This window comes from Pipra filicauda, unplaced genomic scaffold (genome assembly GCF_003945595.2).
Source record: "Pipra filicauda isolate LSUMZ 115617 unplaced genomic scaffold, ASM394559v2 scaffold211_size2331000_pilon, whole genome shotgun sequence".
NCBI classification, from domain to species: Eukaryota; Metazoa; Chordata; class Aves; order Passeriformes; family Pipridae; genus Pipra; species Pipra filicauda.
This window is the reverse complement of record NW_024104323.1, coordinates 1,404,274-1,426,766: the sequence shown is the minus strand read 5'-3', so window position 1 is coordinate 1,426,766 and position 22,493 is coordinate 1,404,274. Positions and strand designations below refer to the sequence as shown.

General features: G+C 46.3%; 3 protein-coding genes across 4 annotated transcripts; 1 reads left to right on the top strand and 2 right to left on the bottom strand.

Annotated features, from left to right (window-relative positions):
- Window positions 1–508: 508 nt before the first annotated feature.
- On the bottom strand, window positions 509–6,430 carry SMG8 (SMG8 nonsense mediated mRNA decay factor). Its single transcript, XM_027744747.2, has 4 exons — window positions 4,205–6,430; window positions 3,240–3,385; window positions 2,015–2,890; window positions 509–1,436 (listed from the first exon to the last, which is right to left on the bottom strand). The coding sequence occupies exons 1-4, from the start codon at window positions 6,210–6,212 to the stop codon at window positions 1,239–1,241; spliced, it is 3,228 nt and encodes a 1,075-aa protein (XP_027600548.1). The 5' UTR covers window positions 6,213–6,430; the 3' UTR covers window positions 509–1,238.
- Window positions 6,431–6,814: 384 nt separating this feature from the next.
- Window positions 6,815–11,415, bottom strand: PRR11 (proline rich 11). Of its 2 annotated transcripts, XM_039381026.1 has the most exons (11): window positions 11,120–11,415; window positions 10,552–10,663; window positions 9,796–9,913; window positions 9,667–9,729; window positions 8,895–9,017; window positions 8,360–8,602; window positions 8,123–8,221; window positions 7,529–7,638; window positions 7,365–7,424; window positions 7,168–7,264; window positions 6,815–6,902 (listed from the first exon to the last, which is right to left on the bottom strand). In XM_039381026.1, exons 2-11 carry the CDS (start codon window positions 10,659–10,661, stop codon window positions 6,837–6,839), a joined length of 1,089 nt encoding a protein of 362 aa, XP_039236960.1. In that variant the 5' UTR covers window positions 10,662–10,663; window positions 11,120–11,415; the 3' UTR covers window positions 6,815–6,836. The 2 variants fall into 2 exon arrangements, with proteins under 2 accessions (XP_039236960.1, XP_027600557.2); XM_027744756.2 differs by having other exon boundaries at window positions 9,667–9,913; window positions 11,120–11,414.
- Window positions 11,416–11,924: 509 nt separating this feature from the next.
- Window positions 11,925–21,496, top strand: SKA2 (spindle and kinetochore associated complex subunit 2). The gene is made up of 7 exons (XM_027744799.2): window positions 11,925–12,045; window positions 15,965–16,054; window positions 16,797–16,973; window positions 18,138–18,224; window positions 19,538–19,577; window positions 20,173–20,305; window positions 21,017–21,496. Exons 1-7 carry the CDS (start codon window positions 12,013–12,015, stop codon window positions 21,141–21,143), a joined length of 687 nt encoding a protein of 228 aa, XP_027600600.2. The 5' UTR covers window positions 11,925–12,012; the 3' UTR covers window positions 21,144–21,496.
- The last annotated feature ends 997 nt before the right edge of the window (window positions 21,497–22,493 follow it).

Below are 22,493 nucleotides of genomic sequence, written 5' to 3'. Positions count from 1 at the left end.
CATTTCCCACACCCAGCCCCTCAAATATGTCATATTCTGAGTGGGAGGGATGCATTTTCCCCACCCAACCCCTCAGAGATGCCATATTCCAAACAAAGGGATGCATTTTCCATACTCGACTCCTCAGAGTTTTCATACTCCGAAGGGGAGGGATGCATTTCCCACACCCAGCCCCTCAGAGATGTCATCTTCCAAGCAGAAACCAGGTCTCGAATCCGGTCATGCAGTATAATTATTGTACTATAGCAAACTGGCAAATTAAATTTTGTGCACATGCTAATTAGAAACAAATATTCTAGAAATTAAATTAGGTCTCAACACACAGGCGCTGTCGCTAGTACATCTTACCTCGGCAAAAGTTACAAGCTGATTTACTGTGGCTAATTTTTTGGCACCAACAGCCACAGTGATGTTCACAGGATTTAAGTTACCCTTCAATACATCATGTAGTGTTCTACAATTAACCAAACTCCCTCAATTTGAGGTTCAAACTGGACCAAACCCATCCTTTTAGCAACCAAAAGTCTGTTTAATCACTACAAGTCAGGCTATAGAGACGATTAAGCTGCAGTTTTTTATAGAGATCCAGCTTATTTACCTCTGCATTTTCCAAAAATTTACAAGCAGGTTCAGTTTCCAAAGAGATCTGTTAATCCAAAATATGAAATTAAGTTGGCCTTTTAACAAAATCTAATTGATGAATACAAATAGTGCAAGATATTTCAACTTGATATAGGTAAGTGGTTTCTGGCTGTTAGTACACATCAGAACTGCAGTACCTTTTTTTAAAGACAAATTATTTCTCCCATTATCACATTAAAAGCATCTATTGCCTGCATACAAATAGCTTGTTTAGAAGAAGAGAAAAATTCTGCTCATCATTGACTCAATATGACAGAGGAAGCTCTTGATTTCAGGCAATGCTAATTTTTAAACATCCCTAAGTATTTAGGATGGGGAAAAGCACTGTCATCAAAACATCTAGCAATACAGGATCAGTACTTTATGAAAACCAGCATTTATTTTTTACATATGAAAACTTAATAAATGGAAAATTTACACGTCTCGGATTCCTTTTTCTGCTTTGCTATCAGACTTTATTTTCAGTCTGTGTTCCAGTGAGATACAGTGGGGCTTCACACGATCGCAGTGACACCTCTTGGGCAGCACGAACCAAAATCCAGGAATTGGATTGAAGATGGTCTTTTTAACCTAAACCAAATCTACCAGGACAACTCTTATTGTGTAACTGCTTTCAGTATTCCCCGGAGAACTTTGTAGCTCATTAACTGTTGGCTTTCTTTGGGAGGAAAGCAGGGTCCACGTTCCGTCACGTAGGCGTAAGGAAACCTGAGCACCCACAGTCCATCAGAGGGAAGGGTAATTTCCTGCTTCTCAGGGTAAAATATAGGACAGGGTGGTGGCCCTGGCTGAACCTAAAATCAAAAGGAAACGTGAGTAGATAATCAAACATCATTACTACCTTAAAACAGTAAAAAAGTGCAAATGGAGTTTTTCTCCATGTTTTAAATACGCATTTGAAAATGGTGACAAAATCTCCAGTTAAAAAAAAACCCCAACACTTTTTCACCTCCCGAATTCAAACTGTCACTAATAATAATTAATCTCAGCCATGAGTCACTGCTTTTTCTCCATGACATTTAAAATGATAAATTCATCCTTACACAGCCATTACTCACTTGTTATCTTCTTTTTTTAAAAAAAGGCATCATTACAGTAGGGAATGCCAACAACTCATCTTTGATAAAACACTTTGTTTAAACTTACTTCATGCAAAATATAAAGCTGGCATAAGCCAACCTTGAACTTTAAAAACTTAAGTTTAAAACAGATAATTTTGGTCTTTTCTGCCTTAGAGAACTTGGCTGAAGTTGGTTTGAGTCGGAGTTTCTTGACACCGTTTCCCTGTCACCCTCACGCCTTCCAGTCCTGCATCAATGCTGCCACAGCCACCCTGCCTCTGCTGTTCCCAGATTCCCTCTTCCATGCTTACCTGAGGCGTTAACGTGATCTGCAGCGGAGCATCAGGAACCACCACAAAGAGCCTCATGAACTGGGCGTAGTGTGGTTTGAGGCCTCGCCCCTGGGTGGAGGACAGGATGTACAGCGGCATGTCGGAATTGAGGGCTTTGATGGCAGATTCCTTTGGCCCCCCTCCCATCACCTTCATGACTTTATCGGGCCCCGAACACATGAACCTCCTCCCACGGGCATCTTCGTACTCAAACCCCACGAAAGCTCGGGCGATGTCGTCTCTCCGCCTCCCTCTTCCCATCACAACCGCGCTCCTTTTTCCAGGAACAGCCTTGTTGGGTGCAGGCCAGGAATTGGTATCCAAGTCTCCTTCGTCTTCGGTTCTCGTCCTGATGACGATGTCCCAAGGCATTAAATAGTTTGTTCCCGGGATAAAGCCTTGTTGATCTAAGCCAGTGTGGAAGTTATAAGCCTTAGCAGGCCCCAGCTTAACCAGTGACCAGCTGGAGAACTTGGGCAGGAGGCCTTTGGGGCAGTTGGAATGGAGCATCCCGGGGAGGTACTCGACAGTGGACGCCTGGCGATCCACCAGGCTCGGCCTCTTCTCACTTTTGGAGTCCCCGCTCTGGCCGTGACTCTCTGCATTGTCCCCTCCACCCTGGGCATCGGGGGGGTAAGTGCCCAGGCTGCCCGTGGACTGGCCCAGGCTGAGGGCTAAGCTCAGGCCTGTGCTCTCTCCCTGAGTCTGAGGTTCCTTCTCTTTAAGTTTCTCAATCTCGCCCTCTGGAGGGGCAGGCGAGGACTCATCCCGAGCAGGCGCCGGATCAGGTGTGCTCGGCTGAAATATGGGAAAGTTGATGTGCTCCAGTTTCCCACAGCACTTTTCTTCCAGTAGCTACGAGAAAGAAAATGTGGTTAACATTTTCTCATCCCTGAGATCAGCCACAACATTCAGCAGCTACAAATAAGATTCAAGAGGTTTGAGCTATGTGAGAACCAAAACAGAGCTGATTATTTAAAATCCACATGAACCAACCCACTCAAAGTGTAAATAGGTGTGCAAACAGGTGCTCCTGTGTGTGTGCACTGGTGAGGACTGGAACTGCCCACTCTGCTCAGACAATTTCTGCTCCCAGAAACATCTTCCCCAAGCAACAAGGTGAAAAGGTTAAGAGGAAACTCGTGGTCTCTTCAGAATACAGACTCTGCTGATGAAACAAAAGCAACAACAGACCTACAGTTACCTGGTAAAAGTCATAATTAGCTGCTTTGATATCAAAGGGGTCCTCCCGAGGAGCTTGTTTCCTTCCACAGTTACAGGCCCCAGTGGAGCGAGCCCGGCTGTTGTGGTACAGGATGGGAGGATTTCTGTCTGCTTCTGGCTTTTCCCCTAAAAGCAAAAAATCAATCAAACTCTGGGTAAATTGCTCACCATTTCTACAGATTAATTCCCTTCACCCTCTGCTTCCTCCTGGTTAATGCACACACACAAAATGATTTGCCAGCAGTTTGTCAAGCAATTCCTCCCTTTCCCCCTTTAACACAAAGTTCCAGTGGAGGTTATACCACTAAACTGAATCTTGTTTTTACAACTTCTTCCTAAAAGGCTCAAAGTTCTTCTGCCTGCAATAAACACACATCAGACAGTTTGACTTCTTGATTGCCATCAACCAAGTTATTTAAAACAAACGGGGGCACTTATTGCTTCCTAGAGAAAGTTTGTTCTCTTACACACCTCTTATTAGAAGGACTTGAGTGTGATGCTTCTAATTAGCAAGACAAAATCAGAGTGACCACTAAAATTAGAGTTACTAAAACTAGAGTGACTACTAATTTAGAGTTGCTAAAATTAGTTACTACTAAAATCAAAGTTACCACTGACAGTGGACTGTATGGCTCCCAAACGTCATTAATTTCCTAATGTTTGGCTCCCAAGCATTATTCAACATAAGGGAAACCTACACAACAGCTCTGCTATAATCCCACTGTACAAAGATGATCACGGAATCACTGAGGTTGGAAAAGACCTCTGAGATCACTAAGTCCAACCTTTGTCCCATCACCACCTTGCAACTAGACCAGAGCACTCAGTGCCACATGCAAGCTACAAACTTTCACCTTCCTTAAGGTGCCAGAGTCGGTGTTTCAGCCTTTTTAAAGCAGATACAGAACTAAACCACGAAACCCAACCACAAGTGAGCATCTCTACCTGCTTTTGGGAGCAGATGGAACTTGTGCACGCAGTGCTGGTCCGTCAGGCTCCGCTCCTCGCAGAGCTGGTGCCCGTTGCTCCAGAACTTGTAGCAGTCCTCGTTGAGCTGCATGGCGTACTTGTGGAAGGCCGGGCCCCGGGCGTGCTGGCTGTACACCCGCAGAGCCTGGGCCAGCTGGTTCTTGTGCACCGTCATGGTGTAATTGTGGGGCAGGTTGGACTGGTAGGCGCTGTGGGCCATGGGCAGAGCCTTCTGGCAACGGTTTTCTGAGAACTTGGTGTCTATGTCTAAATAGCCTTCCAAGACTTTGATGCTGCTCATGATCTTGGAGCTCAGCTCCCCAGAGGTGGGGTCGTCGTCTTTGCCCTCGATGGTCACCTCGTACAGTTTCAAAGCTGCAGCGACCCACTTCTGGTAGGTTGGGAGCTCGAAGTGGGAGGGCTGCGGGTTCCTCCCCACGCTGTCATCGAAGCCCTTCTTGCTGAGCACCAGCTCCACGTGCTGCCACAAGAACTCCTTGAGGGTGCAGTCCACGAGCTGCCCAGAGGAGCTGGAGCTGGAGCTGCTGCTCTCTGCGTGGAAGGAGAGCTGCTGCCGGCCGTGCCGCATCATCTGGTACCTCCTGGGCCCCGACAGCGTGGGAGTCAGCAGCGAGTCGGTCTCCCTCATGGTGCAGTTGCTCCTGAGCTGGTCGAGAAGCATGGCCACCGGGTCATCTCCATCCTGGGGCCCCCCAGCCACGATGTACACGAAAGCCTGGTTGGCAGGCACGGTGAACAGGCAGTTGATGCTCTGGTTGGTGAGCACCCTGCTCTTGCGGAAGATGCGGTAGATCTGATCCTCCAGAGCGTGCTGCAGCCTCCTCTTGGGGGAGTGCTTCTTGGGGGGTGGCTTTTCCAGGTGACTGCAGGGGTCCTGGCCCCTGCTGGGGAGGGGATCCACCTTCAGAGCCCCGTTGAGCTGGAAGAGGAAGAGGAGGCGCGGAGGGCACGGCCTGCAGTTGAGCTTCCACTCCTTGCCCACCGGGCAGTCCTTGATGGCAGCCTTGAGGGAGGGCAGCACCTTCTGCCGCAGCCCGTCCAGCGCCCTGAACACGCGGTCGTAGGTGATGTCGAAGGAGCAGGTGGGATGCACCAGCAGCAGGATGTGGCACACGGAGAACAGGTAGAGGAGGCTCAGGCAGTGCAGCTTCTCCTGGTGCTTCCAGAACTCGTGGGCCTCGGCGTGGGGCAGCGGGGCCGGGCCTCCCGAGGGGTGTCCGGGCCCAGCCTCCCTGTTCTCGGCCGCGGTGAGGTCCCCGCAGGCGCGGAGCAGCTGCGGCGTGTCGCAGATGGAGGTGAGCACCAGGTACAGCACGCGGCTCTCCTGGCTGTAGTACGCCTGCAGCTGGTTGTAGTCCTTGCTCGCCGGGTCACCCTCGGACCCCGCCGCGCCGTCCGCCGGCTCGGGATCCTCCTCGGGGAACAGCGGGAAGACCTGCCGGTCGCACACGGTGCTCACCAGGGCCTCCTTCTCGGAGCAGAGCTGCAGCGCCGTCTTGCCGAAGATGCCCACCACGCACACCTCCTCCTCGCCGCCCGCCGCGCCGCCCGCCTCGGCCGCCAGCAGCAGGTCCCGCAGGCTCATGGGCCCCACGGCCGAGCCCATGGCCCCGGGGGGGGCACCGCCCGGCAGCGGCATCCCCCGGACCCAGCCCCACTCCCACTCCCGCTGCCGCTCCCGCCCGGAAGCGGCGGAGCCCCGGCCCCGCTCCCGGCCCCGCGCATGGGCGGCCCCGCCCCGGGGATGCGGTTCGGGGAGGGAACGGCTGAGAACGGGGTGGAGACAGCGGGAGAGGGGGACGCGGAGGATTGGACAGCACATCGTCCACCCTGGACAGCTCTGGTCCCCAGCGAGCGCGGGGCGGGATGCGGGGTGCGCTCCCCCAGACCGGGATGCAGGGACGGCGGGACTCGCATTCCATCGCCAGCCCGTGTCCTGACCTGGGTCACAGTACAGGCACATCTCCCCACCCCCCCAGCTCTTAAACTTGACTTTGAAGGAGTCTTTGAGTTACTTTGCCTTTAATCAGTTCAGCCTTTACCAGTGATCTGACCCCAGCCAGAAGCAATACACAGTGCAATTGCCTTGTATATTTGTAGCCACAGAACCAAGCTGGTTTGTTGACTCCTGCAGCTTTTCCATTTAATAATGTTAGTGCATTAAACTGTTGCTTTTCTTTGAAGCTGTACAGTTACCGTGTAGTTAGTTTTTGTTTTTTAAAAAAAAATATATATATAAAAGATGTATAAACAATACTGAATTTCAGCAAACACATAGGTATTTGTATGACAAGCAGCACCAGTGTTGGGAGCATAATAGTCCCTGCTTCAGCAGCAGCCAGTGGTCAAAGGACTTGGGAAATTTCATGCTTTGTTTCCATTAAGAATTGAGACATTATAGAAACTAAGACATTATGAAATATAAAAAGTAAAATCTGCTTAACAGGGTTTCCATAATATCCTGTTCTCGTGTGCACTTACAAATACATGTGCCTGAGCATGATAAAAATGGGATTCAAAAGGGAAATCCAATTCAAATCCCGACAACAAATGAAAAATACATTGTTCCATAAACCTACTTTCCTTTTTACTTTTCATCAAAGCTGTTTGCAGCACTTAACCGGGCAGGGGAGGGACTCTTCGGATGAGCCATCTGTCAAAAGAAGGGAAGGGTCAGAACTTGGATATCTGAACTAATTGTGACTCAGATAAAACAGTGCAATTCTCAGCTGACACCATAAAACAACCAGAGCAAGTCATTAAAATAAAAGACATTATTAACCCTCAGATTTTGTTCTTCTGCAAAGTGGAACTATGAATTTCAAAGTCGTATGGACTGCACTGTAGGGAAAAATCAGTAGGAAATTCTCTGGATTTTAAAGCCAATTTATTGTTCCAAAAGAGAGAGAGTGACTTGCCTGGAATTTGCGTCGCAGTGCCTGTGTCATTATTGGTGTCAACCCAGAGCCACATTCAATGTTTTCTTTATTATTTAGAGGAGTGCCACCAGGACTTCTGGAAAGATTGGACACAAGGGGAATTATTATTAGTTCTCTATTTTTGTCTAGATTAAAAAAAAAAAAAAAAAGAATCCAGAGAACAGGAAGGAACTTGCCTTTGTATATTGACTTTCTTCAGATGTTTCCGAAGATCAATCTGATTTTTAGGGGGAGTACTAACAGAACGAAACAAATAAAATATTTTCCACTCTGTAAACCATGTTAATCACTGTTTTAAGCAGAAAAATCTAATATCAAAGAAAGGAAGAAAGGATCTTACATTAAGGAATTTGTGACGTGAGCTGATGGCTTGGATTTAGGTCTCAAACTAATACTCTGTAGATCTGAGACTGTAATTAATGCCCTGCGTGGCTTCCCTGGTGATTCTGCCTAAAGCAAGGAAAGAAATGTTACCACAAATAAAACTAACTTCAAATCTATTCAATACTTATACTCTGAAAGACTTTTGTGGTTTATGGCTTTTATGCTTTTTTTGAATTATTAAGATTTGAACGTGTCTTGGATAAAAACAGATCTATTAAAAACAAAAAACCCCCCAAACACTTTTGCAAACAATATTTTGGCTGGGCAAAGAAAGCCCAAAACCTATTGATAACAGACATAAATCTACAGCAAAGCTCCATGGCCTTAATGGAAAATCAGAACTGTCCTGCGTGCCAGAGGTTCATTTCTTCCCTTCAAATGCCCAGGTGCAGAATTAGAATGGTTACTTGAAACTTTGGAAGAGAAGAACTAATTTACTGAAAAAATTCTATGATGGGCTAAGACAAGCACTGCAGGAGAGGCACCATTTCCAGGGTGGAGTTTGCCTCAATGCACTGTCACCTGGTTATCCCTGTCCCCTCCAGCCTACCTTGTCCATTCTCAGGTTGCTGTTTGTCTTCTTCAGCTTGACATTCAGGAGGTCTTTGAGCGTGATCTGCATCGGCCCGTCCTTCTTCACTGGTGGTGCCTGAAAACAAAGGGGTTTGGAAGGGGAATCAGGATTGCCAGGTGACTGACTGTTCACAAACACACACATTCCCAATGGATCCAGGCCCACAGAACCCAGGCACCAAGGAAAAAACAGAGGAGCCTTCTGAGTCCTTACCAGAAGTGCTTTGGAGCCAGTGCCCCGTTTGAGGAGGAGAGGTGCTGGAGGCAGTTTTGGTGGGGGCAGTGGTGGTGGTGGAGGAGGAGGGGGAGGAGGAGGAGGAGGAGGAGGAGGTGGAGGAGGAGGAGCAGGCACCGATGCCAGCAGGTCCATCCGTGTCTGTACAGGAGCACCCAGGACTGGTTTGTGACACCTTTGGCAAAGAGGATTTTCTGGAGACAAAGCTGCAGTTCCGTTCACCTGAAAAACGACATAAATAAACAAGAGGACATTAAATCCACTGGCAAAAGGAGATGGAATTTTAGAGGACAAAGGTTCTGGCTGAAGTTGATCTGTACAGGCACAAGAGCCTTTCAGGAGGCTCATCAGCACACCAGTTCCCTCTGGCTGTGAGGAAACTGCAGTTCAGCAACACTGAATGCAGGAATGCCCTGTGAGAACCCTTCAGATTTCAGATCTTCTGCACTGAGCACAGTTCCTTACACACCCACACAGACAAACGTTACCCTGCCCCACCGGGACTGCCACTGACCTGGAGTGTTTCTTGGAGCTTGGAAAATTCACTTTCCAACTTTTCCAGCTGCTCTCTCAAAGCATTAAGTTCCCTTAAGTAGATTTGTGACGGAAATATGGTGTCTTTAACCACCTTAAAACTCTGAGCATAAAAAGAAAGCACATTAGTGTTTTCACCAGCAGGTTCTGTTTCCAGAGACATGCCTGTGATTACTATGGAGAGTTCTATGGCAAGGTCTTATTGCAGTCCATGGAGAAGCACAACAGGAAGATACAAAATTTCATCAAATAGTTCCCTGGCAGGAACCCAAGGAGTGACTTTCTAAAAGAACTTTAACTTCATCTAGGAATTCTAAAGTAAAATTCACATTTGACCTGAAAAGCTCAAACAATCATTTCTATGCTATGAAAGAAAAACCACAGCCTTTGTCACTTTAAATCCTGCTGATATTCCAATAAAAAACCTACAGTTGCACATATGCAGTGGGCACATGGTGGGATTCTTGGGACTGTCCAAGGAGTTGCACTTGGATGATCCTTGTGAGTCCCTTCCAACACAGGATATTCTAGGATTCTATGATTTAATGTCTTGGCACATCTCATTATTCATTCCTTCAACAGTAAACACTCAACATACTTTATATGTTTCAATACACTGTTTCAATGTTTCAATAAATACACTTTAGATAACTAAATGTACAGCTCAGCTCTCAAATCTCCCCGTGTATCCTGTGTCTGAGCACAAAGAACCACCTCACACATGGCTAAAAATGGAGAAACACAAACTGTACCTGTGCAATTTTGTCCTGGCCCCACCAATACAGAAATGATGCTGCTGATTCCAAGGGTTTTATCACATTTTTTGCTGCTGATTCCAAGGGTTTTGTCACTTTTTTTGCTGCTAATTCCAAGGGTTTTACCACATTTTTTGCTGCTGATTCCAAGGGTTTTACCACATCTTTTATGCTGGGCAAGGCTGATGGCCAGAGGGAGCACCCTGGGACAGGTGTTGGGTTCGGAGGGAGATCAACTGGTGACCTGCAACAGAACATTTCAGAGTGAGGCCAGAATTATATTTATCATTTCAGCCTCTAATAAAGTTAACTGTGACCAATCATCTGGAAATTACAAGCAGGAATGGCAGGTAACAAGAGAGTAAATGTGACCAGAGAAACCAGGAGAGGCCAAGATACATTTCAATAAAAGGGGAGGGTGGGCAATAATATTTGAAATCTCTTTTTATTCAAATTGCCTTTCCCAGTTATTAAAGTTAGTCATGGAATCACTGAGGTTGGAAAAGACCTCCAAGATCATCATGTCCAACCTTCAACTGAGTAACACCAAACCACATCATGAAGTGCCATGTCTGCTTGTCAGTTGAACACTTCCAGGGATGGTGACTCCACCACTTCCATGGGAAACCTGTTCTGGTGCCAAACCAGTGAAGAAGCTTTTCCTAATATCCAACCTGAAACTCCCCTGGCACAACCTGAGACTGTTTCCCCTTGTAAGTGCTCAGGATGATCCACGAGATGAAGTTATTCCACAGCACCCCTGCCAGGATGGAGACAGGCTCCAAACACAATTCTATTCCCTCAGTTCCATGAGGAACTGGGAGCAAAACAACAAAACCCAGGAATTGGGTGAAAAGCCAAAGGTCAAGCTGAGCCTCTTACCCTGGGGAAGGACAAACTGAGCCCTGGGGCTTTGCAGCATCTCTCTTTTGTTTCAGGTGAAATCTTCCTCGGGCTCTCCTTTTTTGCCTGCATCTCTTACGCTTTGCCATTGCTGTTAAAAAAGACACATTTAAAATGAATGTCCAGAGACCAAATTACACACTGGGGCAGAGCTGCCACCCAAGAGAATAACGTGGGCAGCACCCCAGACATCCAGGCAGAGGTTATTCACAGCTGCCTTGCTGCAAGCATCACATAATGCTGATAAAAAAATATATCCTTAAGTTCTCATGAGCCACAGGGATGTCTTTATACCCGAGTAGTGAACAAAAAAAGCACCATTTTATAATGGGCTTCTTTCCCCCCTATTTATGTAGAGAAGTAAATATTATAAAGAAATATAATTATTATAAATAATTAGAAAAAATATATTTATAGCTATAGTAAATAGAAATATATAGCTATGTTAAATAGTGACATATAGCTATAATAAATTATAAATATAGCTATAACAAATACATAGCTATAATAAATATAAACATTAAAATTATCGATATATTAATTATACCCAGTTTTTCTTTATCCTGAAGCGACAAACTCTGAATTTCGGCAAAACGACGCTTGTGGAGAACGGAGGCAGAAGACACGAAGACGAGGCCCCGGGACGGGCCCGTTTGGTCCCTCACCGGTGACCCCGCACCGGGGCGCGGGGGCTCCTCACACACACAGACCTGTGGGGGTGTCCCCGGTGCCGGGGGGTGTCTCAGCAGCCCGGGGGTGTCCCTTGTGCCCCCCAGGATCCGGGGGGTGTTCCTAGAATCGGGAGGTGTCCCGATGCCGCCCCGTGTCCCCCCCCCGGCCGCTGCCGCCGCCGCCGATTCAAACCGATCCCGACGGCGCGCTCAGCCAATGGCAGCGTCGCTCTCAGCCGCGGCCCCCACGCGGCGCGTGTAAGCCGAGCGCTGATTGGCCGCCGCGCTGAGGGCCCCCCCCCCCCCGCCCCATCCCGCGCGCTTCACCGGAGCGGGGCCGGCGCTGCCCCCGCCCCGTCCCGGGCACCGCCATTGGGTGAACGGATCTGGCGCCGACAATCAGCTGCGGGCAGCGCTCGGCCGGGGGAGGCCGGTGGGGTGAACGAGACGTAACAGCGGCCCCGCTGGGGGCACCGAAGGGACCGGGGATGAAGCTGGGGGGGGTGACCAGGGCCCGCCCAGCCAGCGGCGCGCGCCCCGCCCCGGCCAATCATCGCCCGGAGCCCACTCCGGGCCAATCAGCGCCGCCGTACCTCGGAGCGGGTTTACATTCCCGCCGGGCCAATGGCGAGCGCGCTCGGCGCGCCGCGGGCCAATGGGGGGCGCGCGGCGAGTGACAGCTGGCCAATGGGCGGCGGCGGCTCTCCCGTGCGCCGCGCGGGGGGTGGGGATCTCCCCGCCGCCGCCTGAGGAATGTCAACTATTCAACATGGAGACGGCGGTCGCCAGGCTCGAGGCCATGGTGAGGGCGGGCGGCGGCCGCGCTCGGGGCCGCCCGCGCCGCAGGGCCGCCCGCCGGCGGCGCCTCGCGGGGCGCGGGGCCTCCGCGGACAGGAGGAAGGGAGGGGAAGGCGGGGAGAGCACGGGCGCGGCGCGACGAGGAAGAGCGGCCGCTCAGCCGCGCCCGCCGCTCCGCATCCGGGCCCTGAGCGCGGCCCGCGCCGCCCTCGGCTGGGCGCCCGGCGGGCGCGTCCGGGTCAGGCGGGTTCGGCCGGGCCGGTCCATTGCGCGGCCCCCCCCGCGGGGCGGAGCCTGCGCCGCGCTCGGCGCGGGGCAGGGCGCGGCCATTCCCGCGCACCTGGGGGGGGGCGGGCGCGCCCACTGCGCGGGGGACGCGGCCGGGCCGCACCACGTGCGGGAATGGGAGGGGGGGAACGCGGGGCATAGCGGGGCGTGGGGGGGGCGAGTCCATTTCGTCCCGGCGGGGGGAGAGGGTGGAGCGCTCACCTGGGCTGGACCATTTTGAGTATGGGGGGAGGAAGTGGGTGGGCTGGGTCCCCTTCTTTCCCAGCTCCGGCTCCAGGAGTTTTCCCAGCCTTGGACTCCGAACTCTCCCTTATGGAATGGTCGCCTCCCTGTCTGCCCCGCTTCTGGAAAAGTGGGAAAAAAGCGCAAAAAATAACCTCCCAGAAAAAAGCTGTGCTCTGCTTCCCTGACGGAGAGGCGCTGGAAAGCTGTCCCCGACCAGCCGAGTTCCCTGTGGCATCCCTAAAACCTCGACCTTGCTTCTATCTGATCTTTTTTTACATTAAAGATTCTCCCTCTGTCTCCCCATATCTTTTCTCTTAGAATTCTTTTTTTTTTTTCTTTTTAAGCCTAGTTTAGAAGTAATAATTCAGAAATACGTTTAGAGGCGCTTGGGTCGTACGCTTTATTTATTTATTATTTATTGATTATTATTTAGTTAATATGGTTTAAATATGTGTTTTATTGAAAGTCTTACTTTCAAGTGACTCTTGACACGTAAATAGTCACAGAGGTGTCTTTTGGCTCCCTGAAAGTTAAGAGGGTGTTTTACACCTGGTGGTGGAATTCGGAACAGTTTCACAAATCCCAGCTTTGTGTCTCTTTTGCTTTTCCTTCTGCTAATTGTTTCTTCTTCCTGGATTTCCCCTGAGCTCAGCTCTCTCCACAGAGTTGTGATAAAACACTTATTTCCCCCGAGGTTTTGACACGAATTTCATGGGAAGCTTCATTTTAAGTCTCGTGGAACCAGGGATAAACTAATTAGGGGGGGTTCCAACAGAACAGTGTGTATGAAAATCCCAGGTAATCGATGGTTCAGTGACACCATCACATCTACAGCATGAGATTAATTACAGAAATCATAAAGCTCTCAATTTAAATAAGTCAAGGCCAGGTTGGACAGGTTCTGTCACTGGATTTTTGGTACTGTGGACCTACTTTTTTTCCTGGAGTGGTGTCTGTCCAGTGCCCTTTTTATGTTGTACTACTAGTGATCATGCACAAAAAGCAGTGCAATGTTAAAAGGGCATTGGCCAGCAATGCTGTCTACGTTATGGTCTCATTTTTGCTACAGTCACACGTCCAAAGTCACTGCCTGAGACCAGGAGGTGATTTGCAAAACAGCTGTAAAATAGTTGTGAGTTTTCTGAGTGCCCTGCAAGGAGCAAAGAACACTGTCCAGCATTCCTAGTTCTTCTCCGCTCCATTCCCAGGTTTCTTTGCATTTTGTTGTTGAGGATCTCAGCACCTCCAAACCCTGAGAGTTCTCAAACTTTCAATATGAAGTTAAAAAAAAAAAAGCACTTTCATTTAGATTTATGAAATACACCCCCACAGTGATGGTGCTCTCGCACCCAGGTGGCAACCCCAGGGATAATGTACATCCACAGAGTTGAGAAATAAGTGTTTAAGTACATTTTAAAGTGATTCAGCCCTGCAGATTATAAAGAATAAACTGATATCTAGAAAATATACCCTGTAATGCAGTTTTAAGAACATCTGTCTGACAGCAGTTCCGAACCTTCGCTTGCTACGAGACAAACCTAAGAAATAAATGCATTTGGAACTGTAGTTTCCAGGTAAAAAAAAGCACCAGAATTGTTTGAAATCGAATTTTCTGCTGAGCATTTTGTTGGGTGGTTTGGGATTTTTCCCCCTCTTTTGGTCAGTGGAACGACAGAATAATAACAATGTCTTCAAATATGTGAGCTCTTTGTGTGTGTGTGTGTGTGTTAGGACTTGGTGAACTTGAATATTACCCAGTTCTTCGTGATCCACAGCAACCACTGTGTGAGCTGATGGGTTTTATTGCCTTTTTTGAGTGTGGTGGTGATCCCTGCCCTGAGCTGTTGCTGCTAACGAGTGCTCTGACTTTATTGCACTACTGTTCTGTACAGCGAGCAGTGCAATAGTATTGTCAAAGCATCTGAGAGCAGAGCACCTTCAGCCTCCCTCCCCGTGAGTAAATTACAGATTTACACTTCAAAACCTGCATTTTCCTTGGGACTGTTGTCAAATAAACTGCTTCTGACCCAGGTGGGATTTCTGCAGGTGTGTGTTTCTGGAAATAACAGCGAGAAATAAGTATTTATGAAATAAAAAGCGGTGATGTTGAACTGGGTTAAGCTTTTCATTGAGCACAGATCTTAAAATTCCAGCCAGGTGATGGATAAGCTTTGAGCTTCACACCCAGTTTTTTCATGTCCTGGATCACGGTAGTAGCGTGGTGTTAGTGGGTTCCTGTCCTTGTGGAAGTCTCAAATTATCAATTTGAATGTTTCATGGGTAATTCTGAAAGCCACCTGTACCCATTGTCTGCTTTCCCAAAATTAATCAAGTGAAGGAGTTGGAGAAAAGAAAAAAAAAATATTTTTTGGGGCACCTGCCTGTGGAAATGAAAACCTAAAACTGTTTGCTTAGTGGAGGAGAAGAGAAATTATTGGGCAGTTAAGGAAAAAATCCCTCCTGAACTCTTTAAACATGTGTAGTGCAATGAAATGTATTTTATTCCTGGATTTCATCATGGCTGGTTTCTGGGGCAGGTGTGGGAAGAAGTTTTGGTGGGCAGATGGTGAGTTATGGCTGTACTGGCTGAAAGCTTTTCCCTTTGATTTATAGGTGCTCAAGCTCTTCACCAGATTTAGTTTCCTTTTCTTAAGCTATTATTTGAAAATTTACTGAGGGTGTGTGAAACATCACCCATCTCCACTCCCTCAGAAAGGGGGTTTTATTGCAGAGTATCCTGGATCAAACCCTATTCCTTGAGGCTGGCTGAAATTCCAGATCCTCAAAGGCATTCCTGGCCACTCCTTAAAGGAGTTGGGATGGTCACTGTGGGGTTAATCCCAACAGAAACAGTGAAAACCAAATTAAGGAAGTTACAACCATTTTTAACTTGCTTTCATCACTGTCTCTTCTGTGACTGTAAAAATCACCGAATTATTGTGTAAAAAAATTAATGAGTGGCCTGTGAACTGGGAAAACTGCCTTTCTTTGCAGTGGAAGTCTTTAATAGATATTGAAATCACAGGCTAAAATTAATCAAGTAGTAATGCTATCAGCAGACTGGTTTACAAGGCAATTAGATAATTCTCTGGTGGCTTATTTATCCCAAGGAGAGAAAAGTGATGTCATCAATTTTATTAGCTGCTAGTCAGTCTGCTTTATTGGGGAATAATAGAATATATTGTGGGCATTAAAACCAGCTGAAAGAACACATCCCTGATATAATGAATAACAGAACCTCTGGTGATACTTTTGGATCCTGAACACTTGTGGTTTTGCTAACAGAACTTTGAAAATGTTAAGTTTGAAAACTGTTTTCTGCTTTCCTGAAACACATGAAGGGCAAATGGTTGGGGCTTGTCTGCAGGTTTTGGTTTCTAATACACTGTGCCTGACCTTAAATATTTTAGTTCCAGAAGGCAGAAGCTGATCTGGACTGGATTCAACACAGACTGGAGTATGAAATAATGAAAAGTTTTCCTGATGATACACCACTAGAGGTAGTGTTAATAATTAACAATTTTTTTGATTAAATGCATAGATTTTACTGCATTTTCTATGAAGATGGTAACAAATGGGACTGTTCTTTTATCTGGTTGTTAGGTTTTTATTATTGTTATTATGATAAAGTATTTCCTGCATCATTTATCAAGATAACTGGCCTAGAATGAATTCAAACAAAACCCCCTTGGTTTCTTGGTACAGGGAAATTCTCCCGTGTTCTGCTCTGAGAAATTAGTAGTGGTAACACCTAAATTCAAGAGACAGAGCAAAGGTGTGTTTTAGCTCTCAGATCCAACTTAAACCTGCTCAGAAGCAATGACTAAATTAATATTTGGGGGAGAGATGAGAGGAAGAGGACAACAATAAGTGACATCACGTAAAGGATTCTATAAATAAGTCCTTGTCTCCGAGTATATTGTAACATACAGCAGAAAAATCATCTTTTTTGTTAGAAATCCCCAATTTATTCTATGCCAGAAAAGCTGCTAAAGGTCTCCAACACCATAAATTCCTCCTCCTGTGTTTGATGTGGAACCACAGAGTTATGCTGGTTTACTAACACCATCTATGAAAAATGAAATGTAGAGCAGAAACACTCTCACAGCTACACTTTGCACTGTAAAGGCTCATTTCGTGTCCTGTTTTGGTGCCTCCAACGCCTGCACTTTTGATTGGTATTTACCCAGATTATATTTTCTTTGCTGGTGTGGTGTAAATGTACTTTTACCTTCTCCACAGGACAATCCATTTGCTATCCTGGAAGGACTCTCAGCGGCCAAAGCTCGTTACAAAGCGCTGTGCACACGGATGGACAGGATTGCCAGGGAGCAGAAAGAGGCCATGAAGGGCATCCAAGCTTCTGTGGAGAACACAACGAAGATAGTTCAGGAATTACAGCAAAAAGCTGGTCTTGAGGTAGGTCTTTTCCTTTTAATCCCTTTGTTTTCACTCCTGGAAATGAACTGGGACTTTGTAGCCTTTACTTACTGTGAGTGGTTGGGAGCTGTTGCACAGAGTGCAGGCTCTCGGAAGGAGACGAGAAGATGGTTTCCCAGGAGAAATTCCTGCAGGATTGGAGCTCTTTCTGTAAATCCCAGTCCTCAGCAGTGTTCAGACTGGGAGCTGAAGGAATACCTGAGTAGTGTCAGTAATTTCATAGGGGTTTCAGAGAAATCAATGCCTTTGGGCACAGCTGTGTCCCAGGGCCACGCTGGCACCTTTTAGGAATGGAAAATGGAAGGTGAAAGTGATTTTAAGAGGCAAAAAAGCTTTTAAGTGGAAAATGTTCTTTTCACTGTCTGAAGTGAGTAAGTTAAAACCAACACACTGGATCATACACACTGGGATTGTAAGTTTTTCCTCAGTATGCTAACACCCCTCTAGCTATTAAAGAAACCAAGAACACATTTTCCTAAGTGGTCTTCAGACACTGCTTTGTAACATTTTGAGGAGGTTGTGAAAGCATTAATTTTGTCCCTTTACAAATAAGGTGCTTTAGATCAATGTTCTAACAACACTGCCCTGAGATTGTGTTTTATCTGTCAACAGCTCTAGATAAGGGACTGGTAAATCTTTACAGACAAAAGGTACTGTATCCTGACTTAAAAGACAGTACTTATATGTCACAGAAAGGAAAATATATCATATCTCCCCGTGTTCCAAGGATAGGCTGCCAAGAATAATTCTGTATTTGGATTTTGTTAAAGTGGAAGACTCTCCTCTCTTGAGTTATATGTAGAATTTTAGATAAAGATTTTCTTCTACTTTGTTCATTTCCTAAACCAGAGATTAATTAAACTGCTCTGGTGAAATGCAAGTCTTTAAGTTCAAGTGCTTCTTTTTATTGAAGAATTTATCTTACTTGAATAATTTATAGTTTTGATGCTAAAGGAAGATTATGGTTGATTTTTTCAGGAATACTTTGCCTGTGAACTTGCTTTCAGTTGAAGGAAAGTAGGAGTCTACTACCAGTTTCCATGAGAAAAGGGCTCCATAAACATTGAGTTCTTCTGTAAATATCATCACCTCAGGAACCAAGGGATCAGAGTTCTCTGTGTTTGCTTTTTATTTTTTGCCTAGAGCTTGCCCCTGTCAGCAGAAGAACAGGCTGCAGCACAGCAGTTGGGCATCCAAACTGGGACAGAAATGGAATCATCAGTGGGAAGGGTAATTAGGGCACGGAGTGTCAGCATCCCAGAAACCAGGGATCCTGAGTGTGGCTCAGAAGGGCTGGTTTTGTGACTTAATACCTCTCAAATGAGTGGCATTTTTCAGAAATGGGATGAAGCTTCTAACAAACCCTTTCATTTTTATTGTACACAGGTTAAGTTTTTTAATTGTTCCGGTTTAATTGTCCACAAATGAAAAATTAGCTTTGATGGAAGACTTTGTTCCCCTTATTTATTCATTGGGATGTGTTTATGTTTATTTTCAGGGATGCAGTTGGTTGCTCTTGTTGATCCTCTTGTTCTATTAATGCATGAGATAAAAAACCTTTGGGTGGGAGTAAGGAATGTAATTGATCCAAACCAATGCATCTCAACGTGGAGAGAAATTTAATTTCCTGTAAAAAATAAATTGTGGGATATGAGTAACAGTATGTTCTAACTGCAGTGCAGTAGAACATAGATATAAACTAAGATTTGTTGAAAAGTAGCTCAAAGCACAAAATTCCAATATAATTATCTGCAAATATTTGGTTTGGGTGTCATATTAAAAACACAATAATAAAGAGGGTCAATAGAGTGTAGTTATCTGATTGATCTTGTCTTTTTGCTGTGCCTTCTCACTGCCCACTGTCACAGGACACCCCACTTTCTGTCCCTTTATTGCCAAGGTTGGTTTGCATGAAAGCTGTCCAGGATCCTGCAGCTTCACTCAACGTATTTGTGTGCAAATATCTGCTCCTGCCTTGAGAAATGCTCTCAATTCCTGCCTTCCCATCCTGAATTCTAAAGCCCTTCCCACCCAGCTGCCACAATCCCACTGGAGCTGCATCCTGTGGCTACCGAGGCTCAGTGGGGATTAGCCCGTGTTGTCTTTGTGTTCTCAAGACGTTCCCTGAAAGGCAGAAAAAGTGGGAAGATGTTGCAAAGACCCTGGGAATTTTGTATCAGTGCTGTATTTCTGGCTGAGGAGAGTTTGATAGAGCTGCTTTCAGCTTGTCACAGCTGTCAGCCTCCCAGGGCTGCCTGGGAAGAGGGAAACCATCTCTCCCTTTGCTGCATGTGAAGTGCTTTCAGAGCCACACTGGAATGCAAAGGAGGAAGCTGGAGAGGCTCATCTGACTTGCATATCAATCCTGCTGGATCCATTTTAAACTGAATTTTACTTGAAACTGTGTTTGATCCATTGTGCCAGTTGACAGCTGCAAGATCCTTGGTTATCCAGTTGGTAAAATGTAAGCACTTGTGCAGGAATGAAAGTGTAAAAAAAGAATTTCTAACAAATCCTGACACTTCTACTGTGTTTATTCCTAGCCAGGTTGTGCAGGATCTACAGTCCCTGGCTCAGCTGAAGGTAAGTGCTGAAAAAATAAACTTCCCACTGTTTTCTTCTCGTGAAGCCTGTAAATAAAGACAGTAAATTCACTGTTTTCACTCTCAAGCACCAGTAACTCCTGCTTTCATGTGAAGAATTCAGATTTTAGTGTAAGAACCTGACCTCTTAGCTACATTCTGTGTATAGTTCTGGGAGTTCTTCTTGCTGTTGATGGGACTGAAGTGCATCCTGCTTTGTTTATGGTATGGAAGAAATGGTCTCACCATAGAAACAGCTCTTTTGAATCAATTTATCCCTACTTATGGGAAGGAATTCTCCTGTTTTGCTTTGGTTTGGTTTTTGAAACACAGCTAAGTAGTCACTGACAGACCAGATTTGTCAATCCAGAGCTCAAATTAAATGATTTTTCACTGGGCCTGCAGATACAGTGATAGTTTGGAGGGAGTATCTTCCTTCCCTCCTTCTTCTTGCTGGAAAATCTTCCTTTAGACCCATTTAGAGGGATTATTAAACGGTAATGGAAGCACTTTCTATCTTTGGCCTGGCTTCTGGAGAAACAAATATTTTCTGTTTCCAGTTTTTCACCAAGTATCTTCCATTTCCAATTTTTTAGCATCCCAATTCCTACCATTGACTGAGGAAATGCTTCTGACTGTACCCAGGCACATCAGAAGATCTGTCACATTAGCAGGCTTGAACTCTTTGTACAGGGGGTTATTTAAACACTTTGTAGTGAATAAGAACAAGTAAGACTTAAACCCATTCATTAGCAAGAATTTTATAAGCTCTAAAGAAATTCAGCCTGTTTGAAATTAAACAAACTCAAATAGTTAACCATTCACTGCCATATTATAACTTTATAATGTGATTTTACTCCCCTACACCCTTCCTGCTTAGGTACACACCCCAATGTGTTAGACCATTATACAAAACCCCCCAAATTAATTTGTGTAAAAATGCTTTGATCGTTTTCAAAGCTGCATTTTAGGTTCTTCAGACTTTTCCACTTTGTTTTTGCTGTACAGATGTCCAGGTCTGGGTCTGTTCAGGGAAGTTTTGCTGACACACTTGTGCTGCCAGGCCCTTTTAGTGTTCAGAATCTGCAGCCAGACTGGAAAAGCAAAGCCCTGACACTAAACCATGACCCCCAAGCCCTGCCCTGCCCTCACCAGCCCCTCCTGCCTCTCCAAGCCCTGACCCCTCCCTGGAATGTGCTGTGGATTTCTTGCAGGCTGAGGTTACAAACAAACAAGTTTTTAACTCAGGAATTCTGTCTCTTTAACCCTAAGGCTGGATTAGCAAATGACTGCTCTGATTTGAAGTAGCACAGGAAAGCTGATGGTATAATGAGGGTGAGATTTACAGAGCACGCACAAAAATCATTCATTATGTGCTTTTTAGCCTTTTTCTGCCTTTTTGATCCCTGTTTTGGTAAATAGTTTGGTTTTGTCTTACAGGGCAGCACTGAGTATTTCACAGGTGGATGAGATGAGTACGAAACCCTCTCACTCAAGAATTCAAGTCCTGGAAGAACTTGGTGTTGTGAAAAGCGACAAAAAAGGGGATATTGAATTAGTTGTGTAAGTGAAAGCTCGGCCCGTTCTCGTCTGAGACACAAAAGCACCTTGGTCACAGCTCCTGGATTATGAAGGAACAAGTATTTCCCTGGGATCTAAGAGCTGCTGAAAGTCCACTGTTGGAGAGTTGTAATGTTTCTGTGCACAAATTCTGTTTCTGGTACTTAAAACTGGAGAGTTAAAAACCACTGAGGTTGGCATTTTGCCTTGGATATTTATAGGCCTGTGGCTGATGCATTTTTGAAGAGTGTTACGAGCCACACAACATTTTCTTGCTCTCGTTCTTCAGTGGGTTTTTAACAAGTAACCCAAGCCTCTTAAGTGTACTTACATTCCTGAATAAATGATGAAAGCTAAGGAGATGCCATGGATTTATTACACTTTTGTGTACGTGACTCCAGACCCTGTGCCTTGCCCTGACCCCTGAACCCGGGCCCTGACCCGCTTAATTTTCCTTTGCCATGAACTCCCTTGGGTTTTTTAGAGTCCAGGGAAAGCGGAGGCTCACAGAGTGGCCGAGATTGGAAGGGACCTCTGGAGACTGTCCAGTCCAACCCCCTGTCAGAGCAGGAGCAGCTGCAGCAGCTCCCTCAGGGCGGTGTCCTGAAAAATTCCAAGGATGGAGAATTCACAACCTCTGTTAACGCTGTTTGACCACCCTCACAGTGAAAAACATAAGCAGGATTTTTTTTTCCCTGCATGTTTAATATTTCTATATTTATTTCAACCTAATTAAGGGGATAAGATATCCCAAGTTTTACCAAGTTCCGGTGGGGTTTTTGGGAAAAATTATGTCTGTCAAAGGAGAGGAATTTAAATTAGTGCTCCTGGGGAGGGGAAGGCTGATTTCTGAACTCACTGATGAGCTGGTTTAGGGTTTGATGGGAAGAGGAATAGCCTGGATATTGAAGAAAAAAGGGAAGGAAAGAAGAGGGATAAGTTGCTTTTTTGATGTCTGCTGCCCTTTTACCTACACGTGATTAACCAGTTTGACAAACTGATTTGATAGTTAGGCATTTAATCATATTCATCAGTTTTCTATAGAGGGCTCGATCCCGTCACTTTCGCCAGCAGTGTTAAATATTTAATTTATTAAATATTATTGGCTACAATAATTGGAGATACCCGTCAGCGGGCAAACAGCTACAGCACGGGCGACAGCGGCTCCGCTTTCTAGAGCCGTGCGGGCTGTGGGAACCCATCCCTGCTCGTGAGCTGAGTAAAGCCGAAAAAAAACACGCGTCAAACTCTTACTTTGGACACCGAAGAGCCGCCGGTTCCCTCAGGGGCGGCCGCGCCTCCCGCTCTCCCCTCAGCGCGGCCCCGCCCCCCCGCGGGCGGCCCCGCGCATGCGCAC

Coding starts and splice junctions, on each gene's coding strand:
- SMG8 (XM_027744747.2), bottom strand. CDS start 6,212: ATGTGCCTGTACTGTGACCCAGGTCAGGACACGGGCTGGCGATGGAAT. Junction 3,386..4,204: donor CCATCTGCTCCCAAAAGCAG/GTAGAGATGCTC, acceptor TTTTGCTTTTAG/GGGAAAAGCCAGAAGCAGAC. Junction 2,891..3,239: donor CTAATTATGACTTTTACCAG/GTAACTGTAGGT, acceptor TCTTTCTCGTAG/CTACTGGAAGAAAAGTGCTG.
- PRR11 (XM_027744756.2), bottom strand. CDS start 10,661: ATGGCAAAGCGTAAGAGATGCAGGCAAAAAAGGAGAGCCCGAGGAAGA. Junction 8,222..8,359: donor CTGGCTCCAAAGCACTTCTG/GTAAGGACTCAG, acceptor CTTTGTTTTCAG/GCACCACCAGTGAAGAAGGA. Junction 7,265..7,364: donor AAGAAAGTCAATATACAAAG/GCAAGTTCCTTC, acceptor CAATCTTTCCAG/AAGTCCTGGTGGCACTCCTC.
- SKA2 (XM_027744799.2), top strand. CDS start 12,013: ATGGAGACGGCGGTCGCCAGGCTCGAGGCCATG. Junction 16,974..18,137: donor AGCAAAAAGCTGGTCTTGAG/GTAGGTCTTTTC, acceptor TTTTTTGCCTAG/AGCTTGCCCCTGTCAGCAGA. Junction 20,306..21,016: donor TTTGTAGTGAATAAGAACAA/GTAAGACTTAAA, acceptor TTTGTCTTACAG/GGCAGCACTGAGTATTTCAC.